Raw genomic sequence first — 27,335 nt, 5'->3', positions numbered from 1 at the left:
GCTTAAAGCCCAACACCGTGCAGGACGTTTGGCATTTGCCAGAGAACACCAAGATTGGCAAATTCGCCACTGGCGCCCTGTGCTCTTCACAGATGAAAGCAGGTTCACACTGAGCACGTGTGACAGACGTGACAGAGTCTTGAGACGCCGTGGAGTACGTTCTGCTGCCTGCAACATCCTCCAGCATGACCGGTTTGGCATTGGGTCAGTAATGGTGTGGGGTGGCTTTTCTTTGGAGGGCCGCACAGCCCTCCATGTGCTCGCCAGAGGTAGCCTGACTGCCATTAGGTACAGAGATGAGATCCTCAGACCCCTTGTGAGACCATATGCTGGTGCGGTTGGCCCTGGGTTCCTCCTAATGCAAGACAATGCTAGACCTCATGTGGCTGGAGTGTGTCAGCAGTTCCTGCAAGACGAAGGCATTGATGCTATGGACTGGCCCGTCCGTTCCCCAGACCTGAATCCAATTGAGCACATCTGGGACATCATGTCTCGCTCTATCCACCGTCACGTTGCACCACAGACTGTCCAGGAGTTGGCAGATGCTTTAGTCCAGGTCTGGGAGGAGATCCCTCAGGAGACCGTCTGCCACCTCATCAGGAGCATGCACAGGCGTTGTAGGGAGGTCATACAGGCACGTGGAGGCCACACACACTACTGAGCCTCATTTTGACTTGTTTTAAGGACATTACATCAAAGTTGGATCAGCCTGTAGTGTGTTTTTCCACTTTAATTTTGAGTGTGACTCCAAATCCAGACCTCCATGGGTGGAAAAATTTGATTTCCAGTTTTAAATTTTTGTGTGATTTTGTTGTCAGCACATTCAACTATGTAAAGAACAAAGTATTTCAGAAGAATATTTGATTAATTTAGATCTAGGATGTGTTAGTTTTGTGTTCCCTTTATTTTTTTGAGCAGTGTAGATCTGAATGTGATCAGTTCTGATCACTTACAGATACTATAAAAGTACAAATGCTGATTAGCGATACGCTAATCAGCGAATCAGTGACTGCGGTGCGGTGGGCGCTAAACGATCGCTAACTACCTAACCAAGGGGCCTAAACTATCCTAAAACCTAACAGTCAATACCAGTGAAAAAAAAAGTGACAGTTTACACTGATCACTTTTTTCCCTTTCACTAGGTGATTGACACGGGCGATCAAGGGGTTAATTGGGGTGATGGAGGGTGATCTGGGGGCTAAGTGTAGTGTTGGGTGTACTCACTGTGATGTGTGCCCCTCTGCTGGGACCAACCGACGAAAAGGACCAGCAGAGGAGCACAGAAGCCATTTAACACATTATATTTATAAATATAATGTGTTAACTGGCTTCTGATTCGTTTTTTGGAAAATCATCAGCCTGCCAGCGACTATCATTGGCTGGCAGGCTGATGACGAACTTGTCTTTTAACTTTTGCCGGCCCGCGATGCGCATGCGCGGGCCGGCTTTGCCCGGAATCTCGCGTCTCGCGAGAGGACGCACCGGCGCGTCCACCCAGAATAACAGGGCCGCCGCAAAGACGCAATCCTGCGTACGGCGGTCCTGTAGTGGTTAAAAGCAGATTTAAAAAACGACGCTAACATTTTTATTTTACATTTTTACAGCAAAAAAAATTAAATATTGCAAAAAGGCAAAAAACATTTCTCTCACATAAAACAAGGCCTCAAATACCTACGTCAGGGAAAATAAAAATGTTATGGTTGCTGACATGCATAGAGGAAAACATTTGAAAAATGTGCTGGTCATTAAGGGGTTAAATCGAATATGTTGAGGAGCGGTTGAATACGTATGCATATATATCCATGCATGCCTGCAAACACGTGCGGGCATGTATGGTATATATATGCATACATTAACCACCGCATCATGGGGTGATGTGCGCAGATGTGCCCAGCATCTGCGCACGTCTGCCCATGGTGATCCCCAGGGGCTCATGGTGGCCCCTGTGGGAAATATGTGGTCCCTGGAAGCTGTGCCCCCTTATATTAGTATATGTGCCCTCTTATATATGTCCCCTGTATGCCCCAGATATATGTGAGGGTGTGTGTATATATAGATATGTGTGTATGTATTTGCACACGTGTCTATGTATATACACTTATGTCAGCATGACAGTATGTATGTGGGCTTATTGCTGCCCATTCATACCCCCGGTTTTGTATGTGTTTATAGATGAGCCCCCAAGCATCTGTGGATATATATATGCATATATGCAATTCCAACTGTTATCTACAGAGTTGTTATAGCCTGTAGGATAACAGCTGATTAGCATCTAGTCCCCTTTTGTTCAGGCCCAAAGCAATCAGACGCTTTGGCACCGTTTGTGAGGGGACCTTCTAACCAGAGATCAAGAACCTGAGAACCTGTTTTTCCACACCTCTGCCCATGGCTAAAACTCCATCCCACTACTCCCAGCATCTTTGGGACTGGGGGGGGGGGGACTCTGGGGATTGTAGGCAGGCATACGTCACAGTGACACTATGATGTCACATCCCTGAGGAGGGGGTTGCTTTTGGGCTATAAAACCCCGAACCGGCCAGAGGTGCGCGCTCTTGCAACCAGACTAGATTCAGAGACGCATAGGAGAGAGGAGCTCCATGATGACCTCCTGGATAAGGCCTAAGTATCACCCCTGGTCCTGTAACCCCTATATTTGTGTCCTTGATGTGATGTGACCCTGGGCCCTGATTTACCCTTGCCGTGTTAACACCCTGATCCCCCAAACCCTTGCCTTATTGTATTCCCCTGTTGTACCCCTGATCCTGTGGCCCTATTAGTACCCCTGATTACCCCCACTCCCTGCTGTGTCCCTAATCCCTGCTGTACCCCTGGTAAACCTCAGCACTCACTTGCAAGTAACCCTTGCAGTGCTGAATCTATAGTGTCTGTGGCCTGCACTCCCTTGCAGTGCCACCGTTAACCCCGTAGGGACAGTGAGTACAGACACCCCTGGTCTCCCCTGGTTACCCCTGGTTCCCTGTGTGCCTGCTCTCCCCTGGTTCACCCCCCATAGACCCCTGAACCCTGAATAACCCCTGTTTCCCTGCCTTGGTTCCTTTGTAGAGCATGCTTCTGCTCTGCAAACAAATCCTTATAACCCTTTGTCATACCCCGTAGGGACAGTGTACAGGACAGACGGGTGGGATTGTTATATACTTGTATGTGTGAATTGTCTAGTTAGTTTATGGGTGGAATATGGGAATGTGTTAGTGTAGTTAGTACCGTAATAGTGTATTGTTACTTATATTGTTGTGTGCTGCTATAAATATATATATCTATTCCATTGAGATATATATAAGATATATAATAGATATATATAATTATAAGCAAATATTAGACTGTGACATATAGTGTGTGAATAAATCCCTGCAGAGCATTAACCTCTACATTGCCCTGTCCCTGCAGAGTCCTGACCATTAACCCCTTCAATGCCTTATCCCTGCTACCACTGCCCTGATAACTCATAACCCTGTGTCCCTTGGCCTGCAGGTATTAATCCCCTGCAGAGCCACCCTTGTGTTTAACTCCTTGTACCCCATAGGGACAGTGATTAGTCAGGCGGGTAGGTTATTGATATTTGTGTGTATAAATGTATTATTGTATTATATAGATAGTGTGTGGGGTGGAATTTGGGATTGTGCTGTGTAGTTTAGGATTGTATATTTAGTGCTGTATTGTTAGTATTGCGTGCGTAGTGTATTGTTAGTAATAAATACTGTGTTTGGTTTATAACTATCTGTGTGGCGTGTGGTTATTGGCGATAGTTAGTTTAGTAAGGCGCATGCAGTTAGCATAAGTGACTAGTGTAAAGCATAGCGAAGGTATTGTTGTTATTATATATAAAGGCATAAATAGGCGGAGTTATCACTAGACGGTTCCTCCTATTTATGAATATTAATTATCGATATTTGCATAAATATTGGTGATTAATATTCCCCCTTTACATTGGCGAGCCAGGCCCACTGCGTGGATTCTGCTTTTATTTTTGGTCTGAAGGCTGAGGGTCGTTAGTACTGTGAATTAGCGGGCAGGAGAGACGCGGTCAGCGGAGTGTCTGAGCGTCTAGGACCCGATAATTCGTACAGGAGAAGCGATACTTCCCTTAGAGTACCAGAAATAAAACTAAATCTTTTTGCAGAGAATCTATAATTGTTCTGTGTTACTAATATTTTTGTATTTGCTTTACACGGTCACCGTCGCTGGGGTAAGAGAAGAAGACACGGAAAAGTACAGCACCAACAAGCATCGCTCAAGTGATTGCAAGGGAGAAGAGCACACGTCACTGGAGGAGATCCATCTTCGTGGGAGCGGCGTACAAGTCAGGCTGGTCGGGAAGAGGCGATCCGGGAAAATGGACTTCTTCCAAGCAGCTGCGAGGTACGGCGCCAAGGAGAAGATGGACACTCATCAAACGGTGAGTATGGACTTCCCCACACTGCAACACTTGAGCAAACACAGCACATTTAACCCCATCCTCCCCACTACATACAAGTCAGCAGAAATGCTGTGGTCCGATTTGTTAGCACAGGCTTGTAGTTACGACAAGCTTTGTGTTAACAAACGGACGGTTTTGAACAAGGCCACCAAACGGCTTCGGATGCTGGCCAAACTCGTTCATACGTTTGAGGCTAGCATCTGTAAGCCAAAGGAAGTGGCGCTGGTGTCTCGGTCAACGGAGACAATTCCTCCGGCCATTCACTGCCAGTGCTGTGCCAGTAATTCGGACCAGGTTTCGACATTGCGGGCACAGCTGGCAGAGAATGTGCAGTCTACTGTTGACCGAGATGCGCAGGTGGCTAGGATAGAGTCACAGTTGGTAGAGCTGCAGAGGCAGAAGGAGGAAATTGAGGCTAAGTTGACTCAGTCTTATACTGAAGTCAAAGCCTTCAAGGAGCGGACTGCCTCTACTGACGTGACGGTAGCCAAATTGAAGGCTCAGGTTGCTGTAAGGTCCCAGCTAATGTCTGGCATGCAACAGGTTATCACCAGGTTGGTGCCGGCCCTTTCTTTTTCCGTAAAGCCAGGGTCGGAATCTCCCAAAATGTTGCCCTGTGCAGGGCTTCAAGGGGGGAGAGTAGTCTGTGACCGGTCTGATCATCAGGTCAAGCCGGTCCAGACTAACAGAGATTTTTCCCTGACTTTGGGAAAAAGAACTGTGAAGAGTGCGTCCCTGAGGATGGAACAATTCAGGAGAAGGGAGCACGACTGCAGTGTAGATGGACCTGGGCCATGCAGAGCAAACATCAGATGTTTTGCATGTGGTGGCCTAGGTCACATAGCGAGACACTGCAAAACACACAGGACAGGAAACCAAGTCACGTGTTTCAGGTGTGGGAACAAAGGACACATTGCAAGGAATTGCCCTTGTGCAAGTAATTGCAATGTGTCCAACAGTATCAGCCAGGTAACAAATTGTGCAGTGGGGTCTAGTCAGCCTGGCCATAACGGGGTTACCTCTCGGCAGCATCACCAGCTGCTGAGAGGTCAGAGTGGCCAAGCTAGGCTAGGCAACATTTGACACCCCTGTACTATTTGTTACACCGTTTGTTCCCTGTGTATGTCCATGTTGTGTGTTTTTGTTATCTGTTTGTAAGTTTTTCTTGATGTTGATGGTGGTAGTCCTTGTCTGCGGATGTGTTCTACCATGCTGATTTATGTAGTGTTGTAAGTCTCATCTGCTGTCTGTTTCATTCTGTGTCCCCTTGCAGTGGAACAGTGTTATACTGTGGATCGAGAACATATAGGTTCGCGAGCAGATAATATCACACGGGAAATCCTACACAAAGGATGATGTGATATTATTCTGGGCAGCCAGGGTCTCAGATCGATACGGATAGCGCTGTTGTACTCAAGGTTTTCGGTAGGGCTGTGTTGCGCTGGGGACTGGGGCGGACAGACAACATTGGTGTAATGTTGTGCTGCGCACTTAATTCTAGTCCGGTCAGGTACCACAGCTCTGATAGGGATTGGACGCAGAGTGTTTGGCAGCAGAGTGTGGACTGTGTTCTTGTGTTGTGGGGTCCTGGGGAGCTGGGGCATGACTATGCCATTGGTTCTGCAGGCCTCCACAGGACGGGATCACAGGGGGAAATCAGCCTGGGTGCACACGAGTGGACGGGGATGCGGTGCCATCAATAACAAGATGGTGCTTTGTCCACAGAACTCCAGTTATCCTAACCTAGTAGGGTGGCCATCCTTATCTGTTGGTGCAGAGGGATGTGCAGCAGAGGATGCAATCCTCTGAAGGTAGGTTGTTCAGACACCAGTGTTGGGATAACGAGGGGTCCTGTGAGATAAAGGGCAGCTCAATACCTTTCTCTACCCATGGGTCAAAGGTATTGGTGCTGGAAATTTTCACATTAATTGCACTGTTAGGGGAGAAATTCCCCTGGGAGCGCCTGGTATTTTCTTCTGCCATAGGTGTGATTTTATATGGAGCGGAAGAAAAACTCAGGAGATGCCACAGAAGAGACCAGCTATTCCCCCTGACACTGTTGTGAAAGCTCCAGAGGATCCCACTGGATTTTGGCAACAAAGCGACCTCTGCCTAGAGGTGTTATAGAAGACTGCCACAATCCAGCGGGAGCATTATTTAGGCTCTGGAGGAAGACTTGGGAGACGTTCGGGTGGAAGAACTTATTCAATTGTTTCACCCAGTGAAACTTCTTCTGGTTCTGGTCATCGTAATCGGAGGGTCAAGGGACTTACTGACCAAATACACCAGAACCAGACAGAACTTTACAGAACTATCCAGAGGAGGAGGCTCAGGACATAACTCTAACTTTGTCCTGTAGCCAAATATTTTATGGACACTTTGTTTCCTATGAGGGTTCGGAACGTATAACATGTACTACCCTGAAACCCCATAGCACATTGTATTGTATATATATTGATTATGTTTGTTGGTTGATTGTGTACCCATAGACACTCTAGGTACAAATGTGTGACAGCCTATAGAAACTCGCCCAACGCATTGCGGTGAGTTATAATTTGGCTGTACACATTTGCATCCTATAGTCGTTTCCCATTGACACAGGGGTCTGCGACCTACCTGTGTCTTTGGAGGTGTAGAGATATGCCAGGTTGCATGAGTCTCTATGGGTACACACATTTAATGGAATTTGGTGGTGTTGGGAGGGATGTGACATGTGTTTTGTGTGAATGGGGATAAGGTTAGGTCACGATAGGGACAGGCATCATTCATTTGCCACCTTGAACCCTGGAACGGTGAGGTTCTTAAGGGAAGGGCTGGAGGTGTAGTGTGGCGGAGGTGTTCTCCGCAGTAGAATTTAGGTACTGTGACATCGCCGCTTGAGAGTCTGACCTGCCTTGTAAAGACCTATTAATCTGTCCACGGGAGAACCGCACCCATCAAGTGGATAGAAGAAAGTTGGGACTGAGACTGTGAGGGTGAACCCGCTCCAGATGCCTTGGAGGCGGGCCATACCTGAAGATCGGCAGAACTACCGAGAGACAGTGGGGGTGTGGCCACTCCAAAGTGGGGGTGGCCGACACCAAGAGACTGTTAAAGAAAGGCCAGTTAAAGACTGTAAGGGTGAACCCACTCCAGAATTGGGGGGGGGACGAAGATACCTGAAGATCGGCAGAATTACCGAGAGACTGTGGGGGTGTGGTCACTCCAAAGTGGGGGTGGCCGACACTAAGACTGTTAAAGAAAGACCAGTTAACCAAGAGACTGTGGGTGTGTGGTATCCTAAAGATGTCAAGAAGAAGACAGAAGGGCAGGTCGGAGGAAGCTGGATTGGGGATGTCTAAGTACCTAAAGATCAGTGTGCACTACAGTTCTTCCTGAACTTCCACCAAAGATGGGGTTGAAGGGGGGGCAAACATATCTCAACCCGTTCCCCCATTATATTGTCGTATTATATTCCGACAACAGGGGGATTGTTGAGGAGCGGTTGAGACGTATGCATATATATCCATGCATGCCTGCAAACACGTGCGGGCATGTATGGTATATATATGCATACATTAACCACCGCATCATGGGGTGATGTGCGCAGATGTGCCCAGCATCTGCGCACGTCTGCCCATGGTGATCCCCAGGGGCTCATGGTGGCCCCTGTGGGAAATATGTGGTCCCTGGAAGCTGTGCCCCCTTATATTAGTATATGTGCCCTCTTATATATGTCCCCTGTATGCCCCAGATATATGCGAGGGTGTGTGTATATATAGATATGTGTGTATGTATTTGCACACGTGTCTATGTATATACACTTATGTCAGCATGACAGTATGTATGTGGGCTTATTGCTGCCCATTCATACCCCCGGTTTTGTATGTGTTTATAGATGAGCCCCCAAGCATCTGTGGATATATATCTGCATATATGCAATTCCAACTGTTATCTACAGAGTTGTTATAGCCTGTAGGATAACAGCTGATTAGCATCTAGTCCCCTTTTGTTCAGGCCCAAAGCAATCAGACGCTTTGGCACCGTTTGTGAGGGGACCTTCTAACCAGACATCAAGAACCTGAGAACCTGTTTTTCCACACCTCTGCCCATGGCTAAAACTCCATCCCACTACTCCCAGCATCTTTGGGACTAGGGGGGGGGGGACTCTGGGGATTGTAGGCAGGCATACGTCACAGTGACACTATGATGTCACATCCCTGAGGAGGGGGTTGCTTTTGGGCTATAAAACCCCGAACCGGCCAGAGGTGCGCGCTCTTGCAACCAGACTAGATTCAGAGACGCATAGGAGAGAGGAGCTCCATGATGACCTCCTGGATAAGGCCTAAGTATCACCCCTGGTCCTGTAACCCCTATATTTGTGTCCTTGATGTGATGTGACCCTGGGCCCTGATTTACCCTTGCCGTGTTAACACCCTGATCCCCCAAACCCTTGCCTTATTGTATTCCCCTGTTGTACCCCTGATCCTGTGGCCCTATTAGTACCCCTGATTACCCCCACTCCCTGCTGTGTCCCTAATCCCTGCTGTACCCCTGGTAAACCTCAGCACTCACTTGCAAGTAACCCTTGCAGTGCTGAATCTATAGTGTCTGTGGCCTGCACTCCCTTGCAGTGCCACCGTTAACCCCGTAGGGACAGTGAGTACAGACACCCCTGGTCTCCCCTGGTTACCCCTGGTTCCCTGTGTGCCTGCTCTCCCCTGGTTCACCCCCCATAGACCCCTGAACCCTGAATAACCCCTGTTTCCCTGCCTTGGTTCCTTTGTAGAGCATGCTTCTGCTCTGCAAACAAATCCTTATAACCCTTTGTCATACCCCGTAGGGACAGTGTACAGGACAGACGGGTGGGATTGTTATATACTTGTATGTGTGAATTGTCTAGTTAGTTTATGGGTGGAATATGGGAATGTGTTAGTGTAGTTAGTACCGTAATAGTGTATTGTTACTTATATTGTTGTGTGCTGCTATAAATATATATATCTATTCCATTGATATAGATATATATAATTATAAGCAAATATTAGACTGTGACATATAGTGTGTGAATAAATCCCTGCAGAGCATTAACCTCTACATTGCCCTGTCCCTGCAGAGTCCTGACCATTAACCCCTTCAATGCCTTATCCCTGCTACCACTGCCCTGATAACTCATAACCCTGTGTCCCTTGGCCTGCAGGTATTAATCCCCTGCAGAGCCACCCTTGTGTTTAACTCCTTGTACCCCATAGGGTCTGCCTATATATTTTGATGGAAGAGATTCAATATAGGGATGTCCCGATACCAGTATCGGTACCGATACCGGGCATTTGCACGAGTACATGTACTCGTGCAAATGTCCCCGATACCACTGCCGATACCTGTGCGCCGCTTCTATGTGTCTGTGTCAGTCCGCAGCCTGCCCCTGCACCTCGCACAGCTAACAGCTTCAGAGGGCAGCAGCAGGCACTGTGTAATAGGAGCCGACAGTGGAAGCTAGCTCCGCCCCGCCCCTCCCCGCCCTCCAACCAATCAGAGACTCACAGCACAGGGAGCGTAGTGCAGGGACTCAGAGAATCGTCTGACAGTTTATTAGTTAAAAGAATCCAATGAGTCACAGACCGTCACCGAGTCCCTGCCAGGCTTCCTGCTCTGCGGCCCTCTGTAAGTCCGTCCGGGGGAAGGGGGGGGCATTATTAGCATAGCATGTAGTGGAGCTGGGTGTGTACAGGGTGCATGTAGCAGAGCAGGAAGTCTGGCAGGGACTCGGTGACACAGTCTCTGACTCCTTAGATTCTTTTAACTAATAAACTCTCAGACGATTCTCTGAGTCCCTGCAATAACTATACATTGTAATTATATCAGTCTGCTCCACTGCATTCACTGCAGCAGAGCTGTGTTTGCCAGGAGCAAGTCCCTGGTGATAGTGTCTGTCTTCTATGGCCCTGGTCCTTCCCTTCCTGCTTGCAAGCTGCACATTGATCTCTAAAAGCAGGCATTAGGGCAAGAAGAAATATACATTACTGTATGATGGCCACAAGACTATTATACTGAGGAGGGGGGGGCTTCAAAAATTGTTTTCCTGACTCCTTACAGTAGCGTCTCCTTGTGGCCGTCCCATACAGTATAACGTCTCCTTGTGGCCGCCCCATACAGTGTAACGTCTCCTTGTGGCTGCCCCCATACAGTATAACCTCTCCTTGTGGCTGCCCCCATACAGTATAACGTCTCCTTGTGGCCGCCCCCATACAGTGTAACGTCTCCTTGTGGCCGCCCCATACAGTATAATAGTGGCTGCCCCCATACAGTATAACGTCTCCTTGTGGCTGCCCCCATACAGTATAACGTCTCCTTGTGGCTGCCCCATACAGTATAACATCTCCTTGTGGCTGCCCTATACAGTATAACATCTCCTTGTGGCTGCCCCATACAGTATAACATCTCCTTGTGGCTGCCCCATACAGTATAACATCTCCTTGTGGCTGCCCCCATACAGTATAACGTCTCCTTGTGGCTGCCCCCATACAGTATAACATCTCCTTGTGGCTGCCCCCATACAGTATAACATCTCCTTGTGGCTGCCCCATACAGTATAACGTCTCCTTGTGGCCGCCCCCATACAGTATAACGTCTCCTTGTGGCTGCCCCATACAGTATAACGTCTCCTTGTGGCTGCCCCCATACAGTATAACTTCTCCTTGTGGCTGCCCCCATACAGTATAACATCTCCTTGTGGCTGCCCCATACAGTATAACGTCTCCTTGTGGCCGCCCCCATACAGTATAACGTCTTCTTGTGGCTGCCCCCATACAGTGTAACGTCTCCTTGTGGCTGCCCCCATACAGTATAACATCTCCTTGTGGCCCCCATACAGTGTAATGTCTCCTTGTGGTTGCCCCATACAGTATAACGTCCCCTTGTGGCTGCCCCATACAGTATAACATCTCCTTGTAGCTGCCCCCATACAGTATAACGTCTCCTTGCGGCTGCCCCCATACAGTATAATGTCTCCTTGTAGCTGCCCCCATACAGTATAACATCTCCTTGTAGCTGCCCCCATACAGTATAACATCTCCTTGTGGCTGCCCCCATACAGTATAACGTCTCCTTGTGGCTGCCCCCCATACAGTATAACCTCTCCTTGTGGCTGCCCCCATACAGTATAACCTCTCCTTGTGGCTGCCCCCATACAGTATAACCTCTCCTTGTTGCTGCCCCCATACAGTATAACCTCTCCTTGTGGCTGCCCCCATACAGTATAACCTCTCCTTGTGGCTGCCCCCATACAGTATAACGTCTCCTTGTGGCTGCCCCCCATACATTATAACGTCTCCTTGTGGCTGCCCCCATACAGTATAATGTCTTTGTGGCCCCCATACAGTATAACGTCTCTTTGTGGCCCCCATACAGTATAATGTCTCCTTGGAATGTTATAGTTCTGTTTTTGGGCCTTTTGGTTGGTCAGTGGTCAGAAAATACATGTGTGTGTATTTTATTGTTAAAATTAGTATCGGTAATTGGTATCGGTGAGTACTTAAATAAAAGTATCGGTACTCGTACTCAGTCTTAAAAAAATGGTATCGGGACATCCCTAATTCAATAAAACTTTTGATTTATACATTTAATAGCCTGCTCTGAGTTATTAATAACTGATAGGTATCTGCATATAGACAATTAAGCCCCATTTTAAACTGGACAATTGTCAGTTAATAAATGCTTGTTTGCCGTATGATCTGCATCTTTCAGAATAAAAAAGCACATTTATCAGTAACACATCTCCTTTTGTAATCAGGGATGTGCTGCCAATTACAGAACTGAATTGGGGAAGAATGATTGCAGTAGCGTTCACTTTGCATTGGCCAGTGTAACTCCTATCTATTCAAGTGTATACTACAAAGCCATCCCATAGAAGTGAAAGGGAAGGCTGTGATTGCACAGAGCGCTCCCTTCTCTTCAACCAGCTGATTGGCGGGGTAACTGGGTGAAAGGCCCCCACCGATCTGATATTGATGACTAGGGATGAGCGAATAGACTTCGGATGCTTCATCCAAAGTCAATTCGCATAAAACTTTGTTCCAATACTGTACAGAGCAGGAGCTCCGTACAGTATTAGAATGTATTGGCTCCGATGAGCCGAAGTTATTACTTCACGAAGTTACTTCATAGATAAATTTTTACTGTAAAAACGAGATTTTTGTAAAACTTACCAGTAAAATCTCTTTCTCGCTCTTCATTGGGGGACACAGAGACCGTGATATAGCTATGTCCTCTAGGAGGCGTTGACACTAGTAAAAGCTGTTAGCTCCTCCCCTGGCAGCTATACCCCCTCCAGCCTGGAGAGAGAGCTTCAGTTTGTGAGAAGCAGTAGGAGAAGTAAACCAACGAAAAAACGTGGAACAGCAACAATGCCAAGAACCGAACCAGGTTCTAACCAGCAACAGCCACAACTGTGGCCGAACAACAATACCGTGTGGGTTCTGTGTCCCCCAATGAAGAGCAAGAAAGAGATTTTACTGGTAAGTTTTACAAAAATCTCGTTTTCTCGCCCATATTTATTGGGAGACACAGAGACCGTGGGAAGTCCGAGAGCAGTCCACAGGGAGGGAAAACCACAGACCCATGGAGCAAGCGCCCTTGCAGGCAACTAAGAACTGCCGCCTGCAAGACCATGCAGCCCAAAGGTGCAAGTGAATGTGCGTAAGGAGGACAGTAGCCGCGCTGCACAACTGCGCGGCCGAACCTTGAATCCTTCGAGCCCAAGAGCGCCCACCGCTCTGGTGGAATGAGCCGTGACACCGAAGAGCGGAACCCTGCCCCGGGTGCAGTATGCTTAAGCAAATGCAGACAGGCAATTGCCACCCTGGAGACCACAAATGCCTTGCGAGGACCCTCCGGGATGACAAAAAAGGAGAGACCGTACGCCGGAAGGAACCGGAGGCTGGCAAATAAATCGTCAGAGCCCTGACAACGTCCAAATGACCTAACTCCCTTTCCCTAGGGTGTGAAGGGGAGGGACACAGTGATGGAAAAACAGTTTCTTCATCAAAATGGAAATCAGAGACCACCGTCGGGAGAAAGGAATGAACGGGACGGGAGCTTGACAGCAAGAGAGCGCCCCAACCCGGACACCCATCTGATGGATGTGATAGCCACAAGAAAAAAACACCTTCCAGGAGAGGAGTCGGAGTGACATCTCCCGCAAGGGTTCAAGGGGAGAATTCCGCAGCGCTGAAAGGACTAAGGTCAGATCCCAAGGCGGTAAAGGAGGACGGTATGGAGGAACCGTATGTGCCATTCCCTGAAGGAAGGTATTATGGGCCCTGGATGAGTCAGAGGACGCTGGAAAGGATACACAGCGCCGAACCTGACCCAGTAAGGAGCTAATGGCCAACCAAAAACCCAGGACCGCAGGATCCACCCCTGCTAAAGGGAAGCGCTCCACGGAAACGATAAGTGGTCCACCAATGTCCCCAGAGCCGAAGAGGCTTGTGGGGAGACTGAGAAGCTGGCTGATGAACCACCGAGAAAGGAACGCCTGAATGAGGCATGTCCAACCGCAAGCCAAGGAATCAACACATTGGATTGGAAAAGTAGAGACAATATGAGAATCACCGGCGGTGGAGTTCCATCAGCGACCGTGTATTGACGGTGTAGCAACACTGCTCGATGGAAATTTTGACCAGACCAAGATGAGATAAAAAAATTAAAATTAAAACTCCTGCCTCGAGGAGGAAGGGGTGTTCCGGTCCAGGAACGAAACTCTATCAACAGTGGTGACCGCACCCCCGCTCAGCCTGGCGTGGTGAGTCTCGTAGTCTAGCCACGGACTGTGCAGTGAAAAGGCATGACTACATTGGACTGACATGGCAGTCACTAGTCAAGTCTCAAGAGAGGTAGTTGTAGATACGGGTAGTACACCCAGGACCAACGGGTAGGATTCACCTGTAGAAGGAGGCATATGGAAAACGTCACAGCCCAACAGTTGGTCCGGAACAAGACTGGAAGGAAAACCCACAGAACCATTACCCTACATCAACGTAAATGAGGAGAAGTAGTAACGTGGGAGCTACAGAAGGAAAAAAGGGGCAGGGCGAAGCCCATTCCCCATCAGAGACTGGCACTACACAGAAGTAGCCACCGGATGATAGCGGCGGTGCCATACTCCGCCTAAGGAGGAGGCCATACAGCATACACCACCGATTTCGCGTTAGAAGAATCCATCACCTGACGAAGGAGCCGTGCAGGAGGAGCCAGAGTCTGTAATGGTTATACCAGGACCCCCATACCGTAGGAGCTGCAGCGTGCCCAGCCAGCACAAACTGAGGGGCAGAGTAGAGGAATGCGGTAGAAGCCATGGTATCATACCACCCCAGGGAAAGAGAGCTAACCTTAAACACTCCACCTGGGAAGGGCGTTGAACAGGAGCAACCGCCAAGCCAGTGTCAGGGTAAAACCCCTACCTGAGGGAATGCCCCAATGTAGCGACTGCAAACACTAGTACCAGCGTAAAATCTGCACCAGCGGAGGAGAACAGGCTGCAAAGCTAAACCAGAGTGACAGCACAACCACTTCCCACATCAGAAATAGTGGAAAGAGAATATAGAGTCAGTGTAACACACGACTTACTGGGACGTAATCACAATATTACGTGCCATGGTGTACGCACTACATATTGTTGAAGACACATTGGAACAGTGGAGGACCATGGAGATGGGGGACGCTAGGACAAATGAGAGACGCTGGGCAACCCCCTGAGTAGAGTGGTTGTCATATTCATGCCCCAAAAACGGAACCGAAGGAAAAGGACACAACGTGGAAACAGCCACAGTATCCACTGGGGGCACCAAAACATCAATAGAGGAAGAATAAAAGGGCACCAGCGTGCAACGATACTCACTGCGCTCCACTTGTAGAAGAAGCCAAGGCACCTATAGCCGTGGCATAGGTGAAGTGCAACATCCAAGATGTGTACTCATTCCCCACGGTAGTGGATCACTTGTGGAAGGGGCAATGTTGCAATTATCCCACCAAGAAAGGGGGAAACTCTTGCGGCAAGCACTGCGCTCAGTCGTAGTGCAGGTACTCCACCATGAAGTGTGGCAATGCAGTAATGCATCTAGCAGGAACTGAATCCAAGTAGAGAGAATACACCTCTTACGGAAAGGGCAAGGCATATGGAGGGTCCCGTATCAATTCCCCACCTACGTAAGGGGGTAAGACAGACAGTAAACACTGAACCAGGGATAATGCCATAGCGCCACCTATGGAAAAGGCTAATCCACATAGTACTGTCCCCAGTGGGAATGCAGTTCCGCCACCTAAATAAAAGGGGGAACGCCTACTGCCGGCACTGAAAAGTTCTAGTGCGGTAGACCCCAATGGAGGGAGGTAATATCCAAGGGAGTACTGCATCCAGTAGTAGTGCAAATACCCCACCTAATGAAGGGGGTAATGCATACGACAAGTATTGCTGTCTACCTCGGACGCCATTGATGCTAAGGAGGAAGGGTGGGGGTGTGGAGGTGACAGAGGAGGAAAATATCCTGCTCTGGCCCGCTGTGTGTAGTCTTACCTCTCAGAATCTTGGTAAGGGGGAGGAAAAAAAGAGGGTTAATCCAGTACTCCTAAGGTAGGAGATATAGGATAAACGCACAGGGCGCCAGAGGTAAAGACCACAGTGGAATGGAAAAAGTATATAGTAGAGTCCAGATGGTACTGGACAGGGAGGTACTAGAACCAACAAGCAGGGCAGCCTAGGTGATAAACTATATGCAGAAAAGCAATATAGTAAAGCAGGAAAGGAATAAAAGGGAAAAAAATCACCAAGTGGCGCCTAACCGCTAATAAAAAATGTATAGTAGGTGCTAGAGTAAGATATACCCCAAAGATAGAGTTTGGAGATAAATAAGTGTGTATGTATGTATGTATGTATGTATATATATATATATATATATATATATATATATATGTATGTATGTATATATATATATATATATATTTTTTTTTTTTTTAAAAGATAAATAAAAACTGGTATATAGTGAATATGAACCCCTTATTGGGATATGGGGACGAGACACAACAATGCTACGTGCTAGTAAAATAAAGCCGCAGAAGCAACTAGTGTGTATTCAGTGAAGCACATAAAAGCAAAAATAAAATAAAATAGAAATATTAAAAGGTGAAATAACACCGAAACTCACTTCACCAGGGAGGGGTGTAAAGGGATAAAGCTCAAGACACCCAATACAACCACCTCCCTCACCTGGTTCGTTTGTAGAATGGTAGGAAAATACGGTAGTCCACACCAGGGGTCTTCTGGTATAATCCTTTAATAGGTAGATAAATCAGGTAAGCCCACCTGATTTATCTACCTATTAACCACTTAAGGACCACAGGTTTATACCCCCCTAAAGACCAGGTCCTTTTTTACAAATCGGCACTCCACAACTTTAGCGGTTTATTGCTCGGTCATGCAACTTACCACTCAAATGAATTTTACCTCCTTTTCTTCTCACTAATAGAGCTTTCATTTGGTGGTATTTCATTGCTGCTGACATTTTTACTTTTTTGTTATTAATCGAAATTTAACGATTTTTTTGCAAAAAAATGACATTTTTCACTTTCAGTTGTAAAATTTTGCAAAAAAAAACAACATCCATATATAAATTTTGCTCTAAATTTATTGTTCTACATGTCTTTGATAAAAAAAAAATGTTTGGGTAAAAAAATAAATGGTTTGGGTAAAAGTTATAGCGTTTACAAACTATGGTACAAAAATGTGAATTTCCGCTTTTTGAAGCAGCTCTGACTTTCTGAGCACCTATCATGTTTCCTGAGGTCCTACAATGCCCAGACAGTACAAACACCCCACAAATGACCCCATTTCGGAAAGTAGACACCCTAAGGTATTCGCTGATGGGCATAGTGAGTTCATAGAACTTTTTATTTTTTGTCACAAGTTAGCGGAAAATGATGATTTTTTTTCTTTATTTTTTTTTCTTACAAAGTCTCATATTCCACTAACTTGTGACAAAAAATAAAAACTTCCATGAACTCACTATGCCCATCAGCGAATACCTTGGGATGTCTTCTTTCCAAAATGGGGTCACTTGTGGTGTAGTTATACTGCCCTGGCATTCTAGGGGCCCAAATGTGTGGTAAGGAGTTTGAAATCAAATTCTGTAAAAAATGGCCAGTGAAATCCGAAAGGTGCTCTTTGGAATATGGGCCCCTTTGCCCACCTAGGCTGCAAAAAGGTGTCACACATGTGGTATCTCCGTATTCAGGAGAAGTTGGGGAATGTGTTTTGGGGTGTCATTTTACATATACCCATGCTGGGTGAGAGAAATATCTTGGTCAAATGCCAACTTTGTATAAAAAAATGGTAAAAGTTGTCTTTTGCCAAGATATTTCTCTCACCCAGCATGGGTATATGTAAAATGACACCCCAAAACACATTCCCCAACTTCTCCTGAATACGGAGATACCACATGTGTGACACTTTTTTGCAGCCTAGGTGGGCAAAGGGGCCCATATTCCAAAGAGCACCTTTCGGATTTTACTGGTCATTTTTTACAGAATTTGATTTCAAACTTCTTACCACACATTTGGGCCCCTAGAATGCCAGGGCAGTATAACTACCCCACAAGTGACCCCATTTTAGAAAGAAGACACCCCAAGGTATTCGCTGATGGGCATAGTGAGTTCATGGAAGTTTTTATTTTTTGTCACAAGTTAGTGGAATATGAGACTTTGTAAGAAAAAAAAAAAAAATCATCATTTTCCACTAACTTGTGACAAAAAATAAAAAATTCTAGGAACTCGCCATGCCCCTCACGGAATACCTTGGGGTGTCTTCTTTCCAAAATGGGGTCACTTGTGGGGTAGTTATACTGCCCTGGCATTTTCCAGGGGCCCTAATGTGTGGTAAGTAGGTAAATGACCTGTGAAATCCTAAAGGTGCTCTTTGGAATATGGGCCCCTTTGCCCACCTAGGCTGCAAAAAAGTGTCACACATGTGGTATCGCCGTATTCAGGAGAAGTTGGGGAATGTGTTTTGGGGTGTCATTTTACATATACCCATGCTGGGTGAGAGAAATATCTTGGCAAAAGACAACTTTTCCCATTTTTTTTATACAAAGTTGGCATTTGACCAAGATATTTCTCTCACCCAGCATGGGTATATGTAAAATGACACCCCAAAACACATTCCCCAACTTCTCCTGAGTACGGCGATACCAGATGTGTGACACTTTTTTGCAGCCTAGATGCGCAAAGGTGCCCAAATTCCTTTTAGGAGGGCTATTTTAGACATTTGGATACCAGACTTCTTCTCACGCTTTGGGGCCCCTAGAATGCCAGGGCAGTATAAATACCCCACATGTGACCCCATTTTGGAAAGAAGACACCCCAAGGTATTCAATGAGGGGCATGTCGAGTTCATAGAAATTTTTTTTTTTTGGCACAAGTTAGCGGAAATTGATATTTTTAATTTTTTTCTCACAAAGTCTCCCTTTCCGCTAACTTGGGACAAAAATTTCAATCTTTCATGGACTCAATATGCCCCTCACGGAATACCTTGGGGTGTCTTCTTTCCGAAATGGTGTCACATGTGGGGTATTTATACTGCCCTGGCATTCTAGGGGCCCTAAAGCGTGAGAAGAAGTCTGGAATATAAATGTCTAAAAAATTTTACGCATTTGGATTCCGTGAGGGGTATGGTGAGTTCATGTGAGATTTTATTTTTTGACACAAGTTAGTGGAATATGAGACTTTGTAAGAAAAAAATAATAATAATTCCGCTAAAAATCATGTGGACATCTGAATGGAGCTTTACAGGGGGTTGATCAATGACAGGGGGGTGATCAGGGAGTCTATATGGGGTGATCACCACAGTCATTGATCACGCCCCTGTAAGGCTCCATTCAGACGTCCGTATGCGTTTTGCGGATCCGATCCATCTATCAGTGGATCCGTAAAAATCATGTGGACATCTGAATGGAGCTTTACAGGGGGGTGATCAATGACAGGGGGGTAATCAATGACAGGGGGGTGATCAGGGAGTCTATATGGGGTGATCAAGGGTGAATATGGGGTTAATAAGTGACGGGGGGGGGGGGTGTAGTGTAGTGGTGCTTGGTGCAACATATTACTGAGCTACCTGTGTCCTCTGGTGGTCGATCCAAACAAAGGGGACCACCAGAGGACCAGGTAGCAGGTATATTAGACGCTGTTATCAAAACAGCGTCTAATATACCTGTTAGGGGTTAAAAAAATCACATCTCCAGCCTGCCAGCGAACGATCGCCGCTGGCAGGCTGGAGATCCACTCTCTTACCTTCCGTTCCTGTGAGCGCGCGCGCGCCTGTGTGCGCGCGTTCACAGGAAATCTCGGCTCACGCGAGATGACGCCAATCGGCGTTAGTGTGACCTGGGAGCGCCGCAGAAATGACGCCTTTCGGCGTTAGCGTGGCGGGAAGTGGTTAAAGGATTATACCAGAAGACCCCTGGTGTGGACTACCGTATTTTCCTACCATTCTACAAACGAACCAGGCGAGGGAGGTGGTTGTATTTGGTGTCTTGAGCTTTATCCCTTTACACCCCTCCCTGGTGAAGTGAGTTTCGGTGTTATTTCACCTTTTAATATTTCTATTTTATTTTAGCTTTTATGTGCTTCACTGAATACACACTAGTTGCTTCTGCGGCTTTATTTTACTAGCACGTAGCATTGTTGTGTCTCGTCCCCATATCCCAATAAGGGGTTCATATTCACTATATACCAGTTTTTATTTATCTTTTAAAATATATTATATTATATTATATTATATATATATATATATATATATATATATATATATATATATATATACATATACATATACATACACACACACACATACATACATACATACACACACACACACATATATATATATACACACACACACTTATTTATCTCCAAACTCTATCTTTGGGGTATATCTTACTCTAGCACCTACTATACATTTTTTTATTAGCGGTTAGGCGCCACTTGGTGATTTTTTTCCCTTTTATTCCTCTCAGAATCTTGCCATGGCAGTCGCCGGCTCGCCGGTGGGAGCTATCAACCAAACTACCCGGGGTGGAATGGTAACTTCTAGAGGTTCACTCACCGGATAACGCAGGCGATGTTTTATCAACCAAACGACCCCGGAGAGAGATTGGGAAGTGTGGAGATCCACCACTGGAGTGCGCATGGATTTCGCAGATAGTGATTTATCAACCAAATTACCCCAGAGGGTGATTGGGAAGGTCCAGACATCCACCAGTGGATTGCGCAGGTGGAGAATATCAACCAAACGACTCAGGAGGGTGATTGGGAAGGTCCATCAGTGGATTTCGCAGGTAGTGATTTATCCATCAAATTACCCCGGAGGGTGATTTGGAAGGTCCAGATGTCCACCAGTGGATTGCGCAGGTAGTGCCATATCACCCAACGACCTCGGAGGGTGATTGGGAAGGTCCATTGGATTGCGCATGTGGTGCCTATCAACCAAACAGCCCGGAGGGCGATTGGGAAGGTCCACCATTGGATTGCGCAGGCAGTGCTCATCAACCAAGCGACCCCGGAGGGTGATTGGGAAGGTCTGGAGATCCACCATTAAATTACGCAGGTGGAGAATACCAATCAAGCGACCCTGGAGGACACGGGCCCAGTCTGACACAGACAGAGCGGTCCAGCGGCGATGAGGCAGGACCCGAATCTTTTATGGACTTACTTTATTTATTTTTAAATAAAACTGGGACACCCAGTCTCAGGGGACAAGAGGCAGGAAGGGGTTAAATCTGCAGCATTTAAACCCATTGCCCTGCAGATAGGCACAATCCTGCACCAGCCTCAAGAGATGGCTGGCCAGGAAGGGTTAACTGCGTTGAAAAAAAAACGGAGGCAGGCTATACCTGGGGACGAAAGAGCGCAGCCTAAGTTATGGACACGGCCGACCGGAATGCACTGTCAGGCCGGCGGGGCAAAGAGGGGAAAGTGCGCCGCCTGGGACGTATGTCACATTTGGATGCGCTCTCCGGTCGTGGATGCCGCGCGGGCCGGAGGAAGAAGGAAGGGGTAGGCCCAAAATGAACCCGGGGCCTAAATTTAACGGTGCCCGGACACAGTGCTGGCGGTTCTCTACTGGAGCAGTGCGATTAGCGCCCGCTCCCTGGATGGGCGGATTATGGCGCTGGGGAGCGGGAACCTCCTACGCTCCCCTCCTGTAGCGAGGTAACAAATAATACAGAGCACAGCGGTGCGCTCGGCCGCCCGCTGTGCCTAACAGTGCCTGCCGGAGAAAGGGCCATTAACCCCCTATGTGCCCGTGTCAGTAACAACCACTTAGTAAGCGGAAACATCAGTGCCGCTACTCTGCCAGCGCCGGCGACGCTAGGCACTTACTGTGTCGGCACAGAGGGGAGAGAATCCACCAAAGGTCCAGGGCTAGGGATACTGCCCCAGGGATAAATGAAGTCCGGTGTCTGGCCTGGGGAGGGAGGGAGGCAGGGGGAAGCAGAGAGCCCGGTGCTTGCCAAATAGGGAGGGAGGGAGAGGGTTAACATACTCACCTAGTACCGTGTACTCACCTTATCTTCTCTTTACCCTCCCTAAGTGGGCCCATAAGGTCACCTTCTCCAGCAGGGTCACCTCCTCAGCAGCTGGCACCGGAGTGGCAGGAGTCTGGTATGGCGGGAGGGTCTGCTCTTTGGCAGACCTAGGTGACCCCTTGGCTGGAAGGATGCAGCGCTCGCTCCGTACAGTATTGGACCAAAGTTTTATGCGATTCGCTCATCCCTATAGATGACCCATCATCAATATTAAAATCCTGGAAAACCCCTTTAGGCTCTGAAAGAGCAGAGATCTAAAAATGCTTAATTTAAAAGTCTTATAGAATCTTTTCCCACAAAACTATACATTAATCTGCTCACATCCTCCTGCTCTATAACATGCTGCCTGTAGACTGTACTTAAATTCTTGGTGACTGGTCCTCTTTAAGGCCTCTTTCACACTTGCGTTGTCCGGATCCGGCGTGTACTCCACTTGCCGGAATTACACTCCGGATCCGGAAAAACGCAAGTGTACTGAAAGCATTTGAAGACGGAGCAGTCTTCAAAATGCGTTCAGTGTTACTATGGCAGCCAGGACGCTATTAAAGTCCTGGTTGCCATAGTAGTAGCGGGGACCGGTATACTTACCGTCCGTGCAGCTCCCGGGGCGCTCCAGAATGACGTCAGAGCGCCCCATGCGCATGGATGACGTGATCCATGCGATCACATGATCCATGCGCTTGGGGCGCCCTGACGTCACTCTGGAGTGCCCTGGGAGCCGCACGGACGGTAAGTATGCTGCTCCCCCGCTCCCCGCTACACTTTACCATGGCTGCCAGGACTTTAGCGTCCCGGCAGCCATGGTAACCATTCAGAAAAAGCTAAATGTCGGGTCCGGCAATGCGCCGAAACGACGTTTAACTTAAGGCCGGATCCGGATCAATGCCTTTCAATGGGCATTAATTCCGGATCCGGCCTTGCGGCAAGTGTTCCGGATTTTTGGCCGGAGCAAAAAGCGCAGCATGCTGCGGTATTTTCTGCGGCCAAAAAACGTTCCGTTCCGGAACTGAAGACATCCTGATGCATCCTGAACGGATTTCTCTCCATTCAGAATGCATTAGGATAATCCTGATCAGGATTCTTCCGGCATAGAGCCCCGACGACGGAACTCTATGCAGAAGACAAGAACGCAAGTGTGAAAGAGCCCTTAGATACAATCTTGATTTATTATTTTTTTTATCATAGGTACTTACCATGTCAACAAAAGCGACATACATGAATAGCCCAGCTGTAAGCGCAAAGATCCACATTGAAACATTTTCTGCATAGTGGCCTATGAGAACGCCAGTGATCATACCCAGGTATGCAAACATGGCAGACAGTGCGTTGTATAAAACTGCTTGCCTTACTGTCATACCAGCATTTAACAGGATTGCAAAATCGCCTAGGAGAGAAAATAAAAAGAAAAAAAAAAAAAGAATGGTAACTAAACCCACAAGAAGTCAATTCATAGCATAACTGTAATCTGAATTCCTAACATTTTTTTCCATACAAACCAGTCTAGGAGTTGAGTCAAGATTACACATTACAGAGGTTGACAAGCTTGTCGCTGATTAAAGTCTCTTATTGGAAAAGCTTACACTTTTTTCTAATATATATATATATATATATATATATACACCGTGTTTCCCCGAAAATAAGACATCCCCCGAAAAATAAGACCTACTTCCAGTTTTGCCTCTTGCTGTAATATAAGGCATCCCCCCGAAAATAAGGCCTCCCCGATAAGGCCCCAGAAGTTACTGTAAGGCGTCTGACTCCTCTGGATCGTAGCGGCGGGCGCCGCCGCACAGCTCACTGATTGGCCGCAGCGCAGCCAGAGCTGTTCAGGCTGTGTGAGGTCTCTTTAAATCAGAGAGCCCGCGCCGCCGCCAGGACAAGCTGCCGCCTGCTGCTCGCTCTGCTCTGACGCGGAGTCTGGCTGACTCACATTTAGACAGTGAGTGAGTTGCGCAGGGCAGGAGTCGGGCACATTGTGTGGAATCTGGCTGGCACGGACACACAAGGGTGACTGAGGTGGGGGGTGGGGAAATGTCTGATAAAGTGGTTGGGGGATGTCTGGTGAAGGTGGGAGGGGGGAGAGACTAAATAATCCACTGACCGCTGGCACAGGGGACGGGGGTCACTTAAAATGACACAGGGGGATCAGAGGGGGGAATCAAAATAACACAGGAGGATAAGAAAGGGGTACTAAAATGGTAATCCCCCCTCAGATTCTCCTGTGTCATTTTGATTCCCCCCTCTGATCCCCCTGTGTCATGGAAAAAAAGGACATCCCTGAAAATAAGACCTAGCGCATCTTTGGGTGCAAAAATTTATATAAGACACTGTCTTATTTTCAGGGAAACTGAACACTTACTTTTGGCTTGTTTTCTTTCGGTGTGTGAATAAACATTGAACTTTGATTTACAACCTTGTTTTTGCCTCTGTACTGCGTCCGCTTACCCTGCCTACCAGAGCGAATCCCCACGAACTGCTTTCATTTTCATCACAATTTGGAGTGCAATCCTGCTTTCTCTATTATACTATTAGGGGATTGCCGTTGCCCCCTCTTGGACATTGCACCCACTTCCTTGGTTGGTGCTCCCGTTGGACTTTCTATATATATATATATATATATATATATATATATATATATATATATATATATATATATATATATATATACACACACACACACACACACACACACAGTGGATATAAAAAGTCTACACACCCCTGTTAAAATGTCAGGTTTCTGTGATGTAAAAAAAATTAAAAGATAAATCATTTCAGAACTTTTGCCACCTTTAATGTGACCTATAAACTGTACCACTCAATTGAAAAACAAACTGAAATCTTTTAGGTGGAGGGAAGAAAACAAAAAAAAACTTAAATAATGTGGTTGCAGAAGTGTGCACAGCCTCTTCTAACTGGGGATGTAACCGTGTTCAGAATTAAGCAATCAAATTCAAAATCATGTTAAATAGGAGTCAGCATACACCTGACATCATTTAAAGTGCCTCTGATTAACCCCAAATAAAGTTCAGCTGCTCTAGTTGGTCTTTCCTGAAATTTTATTAGTCGCGTCCAACAGCAAAAGCCATGGTCAACAGAGAGCTTCCAAAGCATCACAGGGATCTCATTGTTAAAAGGTATCAGTCAGGAGAAGGGTACAAAAGAATTTCCAAGGCATTAGATATACCATGGAACACAGTGAAGACAGTCATCATCAAGTGGAGAAAATATGGCACAACACAGTAACATTACCAAGAACTGCTGTGGCCCTCTATCTTTTCTACATTACCAAGAACTGGACGTCCCTCCAAAATTGATGAAAAGACGAGAAGAAAACTGGTCTGGGAGGCTACCAAGAGGCCTACAGCAACATTAAAGGAGCTGCAGGAATATCTGGCAAGTACTGGCTGTGTGGAACATGTGACAACAATCTCCCGTATTCTTCATATGTCTGGGCTATGGGGTAGAGTGGCAATACGAAAGCCTTTTCTTACCAAGAAAACCAAGCCAGGCTACATTTAGCAAAAATACATCTGAAGTCTCCCAAAAGCATGTGGGAAAAGGTGTTATGGTCTGATGAAACCAAGGTTGAACTTTTTTACCATAATTCCAAAAGATATGTTTGGCGCAAAAACAACACTGCACATCACCAAAAGAACACTGTTCTGCCCATTTTGTGCATAATAAATGTATGTAATGTACTGTAAAGATTATACTGAAATGTTATGTTTGACGTTGCTGCCATCTAGTGGTCAAAGTTAGTTTCTACTTCGCCAGAACTTTACAGGAAGTGTATTGTTCTCAGAGTCAAAGGCAGTAACTTTTAACCTGGAACTGTATTTCCTCCATTTCATCACTGCTCCTGGATCTAGCAGGCTGCATGCAGAGGAGCTCTTGATCTATTCCTGGACTAATGATGGAATTGTCTGTGAGTACTCTCACTGATGGAGTGAGGCTGCTGTATTATGTGTAATGTACTGACACATGTTTTGTTTATATTGTAGTTTTACAAAGTTATTCAGAAAAGAGAATACATACAGATCTGATGTCTCACGTTTCTTGACTTCTGAATTATTGTTAAGATGTCTGACTAGTGTTATACAACAGTTCAATAACGCAAAGCAGAACAGTAAAAAGACAACCCACGTGGCGGTCTGGAATAAACTGAGACGCCATTACTGCAGCATGAGTCTAAGATCAGGAACAAAGTACCAGGCTGATGCCATGCTACTGCCGACACAGCAAGGCAGGGAGAACATTCCCAGTGCCCAGCAAGATGATGCAAAGTCGCATGTGTCCAGAACTTCACGGGCTAGTAAGATGTCCTCAGCAAGTTCCTCAGCAGTTAGAGCTCGCGCCAAGGTAGAAGCTGCCCGCGTCCAGGTACAGTACGCAGAAAAAGAAGCCATGATGATGATGAGTTAGCAGCAAAGAAAGCTGCTATAGCACAAGAGAAAGCAGCTAGGGAAGCTGCCATAGCACAAGAAGAAGCGGTTTTAGAATCAAAATTGCTCATCCTGCAGCGACAGACTGCAGCTGCTGAAGCAGAGGCCGCTGCCTACATGGGAACAAGTCGGTCAGGAAGTGAAAAATCATATAAAAACTCAGAAGTTCCAGAAAAACCTATATTCTCTGCAGATCGTACAAGTGAGTACGTCCAGAACCTTACTGATGCGCATACAAAGGAACAGCCTCTTAAACCTGAAGCAAAGGAATTCAGGTCGAGATCAACATACCCCCTGAGCAGGCCCAATCAACTACATGAGGTCAGCGGCTGCTAGAAAACCAAGAAGGAAGCACCAGAAACCCCTAAGAACAAAAAACAAGTGTTCCCATCACCTCTTCTCCAATTTGATGACTGTCCTGAAAAATATTGGGCATGGAAATCTTCCTTTCTAAATGCCACTGAAGGTCTGAACTCATCACCAGCAGAAATGCTTAATTTAATGATAAAATGGCTTGGCATCGAGTCAGCAGAGCATGCTAAGAGGATGAGAAGAGCAAACCTGTTCAACCCTGCAGCAGGACTCAACATGACCTGGAGAAGACTAGAAGAAACGTATGGATCCCCAGAGGTAATAGAAGGAGCACTGTTGAAAAAACTTCAAGAAGTCTTTCCCAAGGTGGGCTACAGAGACAACGTGCGGCTACAAGAACTAAGTGATCTTCTACTAGAGATAGAATATGCCAAAGAGGATGGCTACTTGCAAGGACTTTCGTATCTAGATACAGCTAGAGGCACTAATCCCATAGTAGAGAAACTACCCTCAAATCTGCAAGACAAGTGGATGTCT

At 46.8% G+C, this 27,335-nt stretch overlaps 1 protein-coding gene across 1 annotated transcript in view; it reads right to left on the bottom strand.

Moving 5' to 3' along the window:
* Positions 1 to 27,335, bottom strand: part of SLC39A6 (solute carrier family 39 member 6) — a 101,794-nt gene that overhangs the window by 10,118 nt on the left and 64,341 nt on the right. Inside the window, exon 8 of the mRNA XM_040432861.1 lies at positions 23,238 to 23,428. Within this exon, the coding sequence (XP_040288795.1) occupies positions 23,238 to 23,428 (191 nt within the window). The remainder of the gene's footprint in view (positions 1 to 23,237; positions 23,429 to 27,335) is intronic.

The sequence above is a fragment of the Bufo bufo genome, chromosome 5 (genome assembly GCF_905171765.1).
Source record: "Bufo bufo chromosome 5, aBufBuf1.1, whole genome shotgun sequence".
Taxonomy (NCBI): domain Eukaryota; kingdom Metazoa; phylum Chordata; class Amphibia; order Anura; family Bufonidae; genus Bufo; species Bufo bufo.
The sequence above is the reverse complement of the archived record's forward strand: the minus strand, read 5'-3'. Positions and strand labels throughout refer to the sequence as shown.